General features: G+C 32.8%; 1 protein-coding gene across 1 annotated transcript in view; it reads left to right on the plus strand.

Annotated features, from left to right (window-relative positions):
- Nucleotides 1-6,660, plus strand: part of LOC124356682 (gamma-aminobutyric acid type B receptor subunit 2) — a 526,994-nt gene extending 520,334 nt beyond the window's left edge. Inside the window, exon 19 of the mRNA XM_046807825.1 lies at nucleotides 6,449-6,660. Coding sequence (XP_046663781.1) covers nucleotides 6,449-6,565 — 117 coding nt within the window. The 3' untranslated portion in view covers nucleotides 6,566-6,660. The remainder of the gene's footprint in view (nucleotides 1-6,448) is intronic.
- Nucleotides 6,661-7,342: the final 682 nt, after the last annotated feature.

Consider the following 7,342-nt stretch of genomic DNA (forward strand, 5'->3'; position numbering starts at 1 on the left):
TGTATGAGTTAACTAGAATTGATGTAAATGAGAATCACAATTGTTTGACAACTATAGACAATTTCAGAAAGTCTACGCTCAAGACCTTCTTAAAAACACATGATATAAACTTTAGTACAATGTAACTGTTGAGGTATTCTCTCTACCACAGAAAAATGTTACGCATTTTTTTACCGTATTCCGCCACACAGAGAGGAATGTCTTAAAATGCTAAAATTTCTGCAAGGAGTAATCGTTGACAAAACCCTCTTCTAGAATAACATGATTGGTCAACTATGTGTAAAACTCAGCTCAGCTTTATGTGTGAAGGCTAAAACATACTTTGGATTACCAGCACAGAAGCAGCTAGATGTGTATTCTTTGCTCTCTTTGAGACGCATCTGTAATAATATAGGATATTTCAGATAATATCAACGGTGGCTAGCAAGTGTGGAAACTTCTCATCTGGTGAGTACAGCCAGGGTCAAGCTAAACAGTGAGGGCATTTAGTTTTATTTAGTGTGACTTTTCAGGCATCTAGACAAAGTTAACCTTACATTTAAGGGGCTAACAAACTATTTTCTTACCACAAGACTTTATTTTAACTTGATTCTGAACTCAAATAAAACAAATCAGAAAATACATCGATTAAAACGGTTTAATGGATAATCTACCACTATTGTTTCGTAATTTATGGAATTTCAATATAAAATAGAACCTAAATGTGACAACATTAAAAATTAAATTTACATGTCTGTATATTGTTAATACATGATATGAGTAAAATATTAGATACCGGCTAAATATATTACTAGCTGCCAAATTACTAAGATAACGGTTGGTTAACCTGCTCGCACATTATTAAAATAACACCAAAGATTGCTGCCATTACACTACCCGTTACCATATATCTAATTCTTCCAGTTCAGTTCACCACCCACAGATAGCAGCTCTGCCCAAAACTCTTATAACAGATACATGTGATTGGGCTGACTCAACTCATTGATAGAGAATTTTTTGCCATTTGATTTCCATTCAAGCCTACGGATTACTGTGACAGCGTCCATGAAGACTATAATAACAGCGATGACTTGAAATATTGCGGGATTTAGTTGGTTCAATTGATTTTTACAGACATAATTTTTCTTTTGTTATAGTTAAACTTAGTTTATTAAATCCCACTAATATTATAAATGCGAAAGTTTGAATGTTTGGAGGTTTGTCCTCGTATCACGCTGAAACTGCTATACGGATTGTGCTGAAATTTTGAACAGGTATAGCTTTTGGTCTGAATTAACATTTAGAGTGCTCTTTACCACCCATAACACATTCATTTCACCAAATAAAGTCGAATTAAAATTGAAAAATTAGTTTGTTTACATTCGAATGTTATGATAAGAACGAAACGTAATAACGTTTCATAATTCAAATTAAACTGCCACTAGACAGCTGTTGACAGCTATAATTCAACAAACTTTCTGAAACATCTGTCTACATTGCTAATGAAAATAAAAAGATAATGGCGGGTGACTTATTATGCCAAAACACCGGGGGTCAATTTAAACGACCTGACTTTTTAGTTGTACGATACACTTTCATCATTGGGATAAAAAGGCTAACTCTTATTGTTACTGAAGCCATCGAAGAACTTCAATAAATTATCATGGAATGTGGGAGGGAAATACTAATCTTATAAAAACTGTTTCACTTTACGACTTCAGGATCCCAAACCTCTGTTCTTTAAACTTAAATCTAAATTGGATCAGGAGATTGGAATAGCTTTGAGTGGCTATCGATTATCTCTAGACTGTTTACTATGTCATAGAAAAAGAATACATAGATATATTGTCCAGTTTTTCAACAGAAAATTGTGCGCGAAGCCGGGCGTAACTGCTAGTAAATATTATATATATGTTTTATTTCTTGGGAGGGGCTCCCTTATGGATGAGCTGCAACTGGATAAAGATATGGAGAAAATGCAACCTCCAAATACCATCAAAGGGTATTAAAAAGGATAATAGAATTTCAGACATTTGTCATCATTATACAGGGTGTTCTGAAAAAAGGTGCCCATAAGTCAGGCGTGATTCCTCACATCAAAATAAGAAAAAAAGGTATAATTAACATAGGTCCGAAAATGCTTAGTTACCAAGTTATACAGGGTGAAAGATTTCGTCTGAATTTCAGTTCCCCTGCTGCAACGAAGCCCTACGGGTATTTGTTGGCTGTTAATTATAAGATGTACAATTTAGCGTACTTTATGTAAAATGAACTGAAAAAATTGAATAAAACCGTTTCCAGACCTGTAGCTACAGTAATTTTTAAGATATGTGACGAAATACGCGCGAAACTTGGTCCCGAAAAACAAGTTACATTTAGGTTTGAAGCAGATTTACTATGTTAAATGTACAATTAAAACACAAAATATTTTTTTCACGGTACTTGTAGAAAATTTAATTTCGAAGAGAAAGATGTAAAATAAGTCTATAATAGACAAACGCAAACTTTAAAAAATAATCCTTAATTACATACAAAACGCATGAAAAATAGACAAAATCTGTTAAGCTCTCTACAAATGTTAATATTGAAATTAAAACAGCTGTTTTATTAAAATATTTGATTTGAGAAACAAAATAATTTCTATTTTAAAAACATATGTTTTTAACAATGTAACATTGTTTATAATAATTTAAATAAACATTACAACAGCTATTTTTCCATTGCTCATTAAGTGCGTGTGTTGATCTGTACTTTAATACAAGTTAGTGCGAGTGCCGTTGAAGTTAATTTTTTTGTACCATAGTTCAAATTCATTTATGCTGAATCGCGGTAGGAAGTAGGCTCTTATTAACTAGACGCGGTGCGGGGGACATTGTTTGTTCAGTTGGACAGGCAATCAGCTGATCGGTCAGTGACGTATCGGGTGATGCGTTCCTCCCGGCTCGCTGGAGGGGCAGTCGAGTCTTGGCGATTGAGGAGTACGTGTAGCGGTCGAGTTAGTAGCTGAAGTTCTTTCTCTAACCCAATAGTTGGGATTAGATAATTTATTTTTCGTGGGTAAAGTCAATTGAAGTATTTAAAATTTTTAGTGCGTTTTAAGATCCGATCTGCCTCCGTTAATCTTCAAAGTAGTAAGTCCCGTTACCAGCGTATAGTTAATATCTTTTATTTTATAATACTGTATTAAAAATTTCTAAAGTTTCCCATCTTTCAGAGTCTGAAAATTAAATTCAATTTTTTGAAGTATTGTGAATTAAATTTTGGTCATAAAGTAAAATATCAAGTTTTGTGTTATATAATTTTGAGTATTTTGAGAAGAGAACTTTTATTTTGTTTTGTTAATTTAAACCATATTTTGGAGAAGTATACATTTTTAGTTTAATTTTAATTTCAGTACCTTTGATCAGACTCTTAATTAGATTTGTTCGATTGAGTGACATTTGAAGAAAATTGAATCAAAAGTTTGTAAACTTTTTTGGGTGAACTTGAATTTCGGAATAAACCCAAGTATTTCCCGAAAAGTTGTTTAATTTATAAAGTATTTGCTCCATATAAATTTTAAAATATGTGCAATAAAAACGGTACATAATAGCTAATATATCTTAGCTAATAATATCTTATTCATCAATGGCAGTAATATGAATATTATGTACACTAATGGTGAAATGGCAGACATGCATTTAATGTACGGTCTTGCACATTGCAACAAGTCGTCAGGCTAGAAACGACTCTATCAGGAACATTTTCCTCATAGACAGTTACCGACTCATAAAATGTTTCTTCCATCATAGAAGGCTAAGCGAGACGGGAACCTTTAAATCTGGAAAAGTTGGTAGATCAGGACGGCCACGTACAACGTGGTACAGCTGAATTGGAGGAGGGCGTTGTTGGACGAAATAGAGAATCATCCTGGAAAGAAGTACTAGAGAACTAGCCTTGGATTCAGTGTTAGTAATTCAATTGTCTGGAAGATTTTACACGAGCAGCAGTTGCATTCTTATCACTATCAAAGGGTCCAGGCTCTTTTGCCTCGAGATTACTTTCCTCGTGTTCAGCTATGCCAATGGCTTATCCAAAGGTGCAGAATCCACATTTTTTAAATTACATTATCTTTACTGATGAAGCAAAAAATTTTCAAGAATGGCTATTCTTAACACCCACAATACTCACATGTGGGCAATTGAAAATCCACGTGCTATTTCAGAGAACCGTCACCAATATCAGTTTTCTATAAACGTATGGGCTGCTATTCTGGTGATAAAATTTTTATTAGTTTTTTTACCTGATATCGCTCAATGGTGAAAATTATTTACATTTCTTGACGACTAATCTGAATGAGTTACTCGAAGATGTGCCACTATACACACGCAACAACATGTGGTTCATGCAGGATGAGCTCCAGCTCATTACACATTACAAGTAAGAAGAGAATTTTTAAATGAAGCATATCCAAACAGATGGATTGGTCGAGGAGCCCCCAGTAGCATGGCCTGCCAAGGTCACCTGACCTCAATCCTCTAGACTTTTTCTTATGGGGACATTTAAAGACGCTTGTCTACGACTCGCCTGTGGATACCATAGAAGAGTTGCGAATAAGGATTGTTAACGGGATTCAAAGGATACGTGAGACACCCTGGGATCTTCGAGAAAGAGTTCGGTAGTCTATGAGAAGACGGCTGGATGCTTGTATTTTGAATGAGCGGAAACATTTTGAACATCTACTGTGACGTGGTTAGTTTTTTAGGACAAGTGTAACTTTTTTGTTGAATGATAATTCAGATAAATTTTTTATGTATGATAATGTATGATTGTTAAAAAATATTTACTTGATAAAAAAATAATAGTAACTCATTAATTTGTTTTAATAAAACAGCTGTTTTAATTTCAATATATACATTTGTAGAGAGCTTAACAGATTTTGTCTATTTTTCATGCGTTTTGTATGTAATTAAGGATTATTTTTTTAAAGTTTGCGTTTGTCTATTATAGACTATATTTTACATCTTTTCTCTTCGAAATTAAATTTTCTACAAGTACCGTGAAAAAATATTTTGTGTTTATTGTACATTTAACATAGTAAATCTGCTTCAAACCTAAATGTAACTTGTTTTTTCGGGACCAAGTTTCGCGTATTTCGTCACATATCTTAAAAATTACTGTAGCTACAGGTCTGGAAACGGTTTTATTCAATTTTTTCAGTTCATTTTACATAAAATTACGCTAAATTGTACATCTTAATTAACAGCCAACAAATACCCGTAGGGCTTCGTTGCAGCAGGGGAACTGAAATTTCAGACGAAATCTTTTCACCCTGTATAACTTGGTAACTAAGCATTTTCGGACCTATGTTAATTATACCTTTTTTTCTTATTTTGATGTGAGGAATCACGCCCTGACTTATGGGCACCTTTTTTCAGAACACCCTGTATATTTGTAACATATAACAATGGCAAATATCCAAAATCCTACTATCCTTTGAAACCTTCCTACATCAATAACAAAGAAAAAAATATTCAGTATACAAACAGAACTAAGATCTGAAGAGTCTATACGGGTGTCTTCTAACAGCAATAAACTAATGCAGTATTCCTAGAAGACATAATTATTTGTCAGTTAAAAAACCTCAAAAGATATGATGATATAAATCCCCACAACATACCTATAAGAGAGGTAAAGAATTACAGACTTCCCTCCCATTTTGAAAACAACCCACATATGCTGTACTAAAATTCCTTAAAATACCACAAAAAAGCTAATACACCACAGGATGCAACCAATCAAGAAAAACTTGATCAATTTAATTTTTCAACACACTATTTTATAAAGAAATTTTACAACTGAAAAACAAACATCTTTGTTCCTTTCTATTTGTATTGGCTGTCGCCTTTTAACTTAGTGAATTATTTGGGAGTGTTAGCAACATTTTTCATAATGATTTAAAACAAGCATGATTTTTTTAATGCATTTTCTAAAAGTTTTATTCGCTAAATGAAAAGAAGCAAGAGTAAATGTGTCTAAGGATATAATTAAATGATAAAGATGTTTAAGAAAATTAAACCAAATAATGAAACATAGTGCTATTTTACTAACCTCTGTTACAACACCAGCAATCTGAGTGAATGCTACTCTAGATTTCATTTAAAAACCAATGAATAAACCACTCTTTTATAAAAATGACCCACAGGTTTTGAAGTCTATAACATAAATGACACATGTTTTCACTAACTACAGATGGAGAAATTCGTCTTTCATGGAAGCCCTACTTGAATGTTTGTATAACGATTCCAAAAACTCTTTAATTTTATATCTTTTGTGGAGTATGATCCCTAATGTATCAACTTAAAGCTTTGGTGATGTCAAATTTCATATTCAAAGTCTTCAGTAATACCTTTTGTCAACTAAAATACTTCTATTTCAATAATCAAAATATAAACTCCGACAGCTATATTTATAAGCCCGACTGTTCCAGGCCACAAGTACAGTATTCCCATCGGCTGCCAAATCTCAACAACGTCCAGCCAAGCAACCCTCCTCTCACCGCAGACTGTCCATATCATCTCTCGGCAGCTTCAAACTGTGCCAGTAAAAGTTTGTTCAACGTGATGTTTCTAAGATACTGTAATTAAACAAAATGAATCATGGTACATTGAACACGATTTGTAAAATAAAACTTAAATCACATGTGTAGTCTTGAATTATTTAGGGAAAGCACCTTTTCTATCTGTTTTACAAGGAAACTGAACAGTTACAAAAACACAGTCAGTATGTTATATCATGGCTAAGATAATAATTATATCCGAATTTTATAAAGGTATCAGATGGTTTGTACTTGAAGGACATTAAAAGGGGATTGTAATTTTCTCTAGGCATTAGAAAAACCTGACTAGATGGACTCAAGCTAATCCGCATATTTAGTTATTGTATATAGAATTCCTTTCTCAGTTATACAGGGTGTTCAGTACAAGTGTTCCAATACTTTGGGATTTTGTTGTACACATAAAAATGAGCAAAAAAGTTCATATGAACGTATGTCCTAAAACCTTTGGTTTTCCATTTATCTGTCTGTGTGTTTTCATTGAAAAAATTATATCTTTTGAACCAGTTAAGATAAAGTTATGAAACCTGAGAATTGTATTGACCTTTTGTAAATGAAATATTAACAAAATGCTTTTATCCATTTCAAAATGGCATCTGTTTAAAACTTTTTAAAGTCAAATAACAAAAAAAATCAGTATAGTTTTAAAAATTGCATAAGATACCAACTATTTAGTCATTTTTATACCAATTCCAACAGTACCTTTTTAAAAAGGTTTGACAAATTTTACAAGATGCCAACTATTTTAAAATTTTTATGACAGTTCAA

Source organism: Homalodisca vitripennis, chromosome 3, assembly GCF_021130785.1.
Source record: "Homalodisca vitripennis isolate AUS2020 chromosome 3, UT_GWSS_2.1, whole genome shotgun sequence".
NCBI classification, from domain to species: Eukaryota; Metazoa; Arthropoda; class Insecta; order Hemiptera; family Cicadellidae; genus Homalodisca; species Homalodisca vitripennis.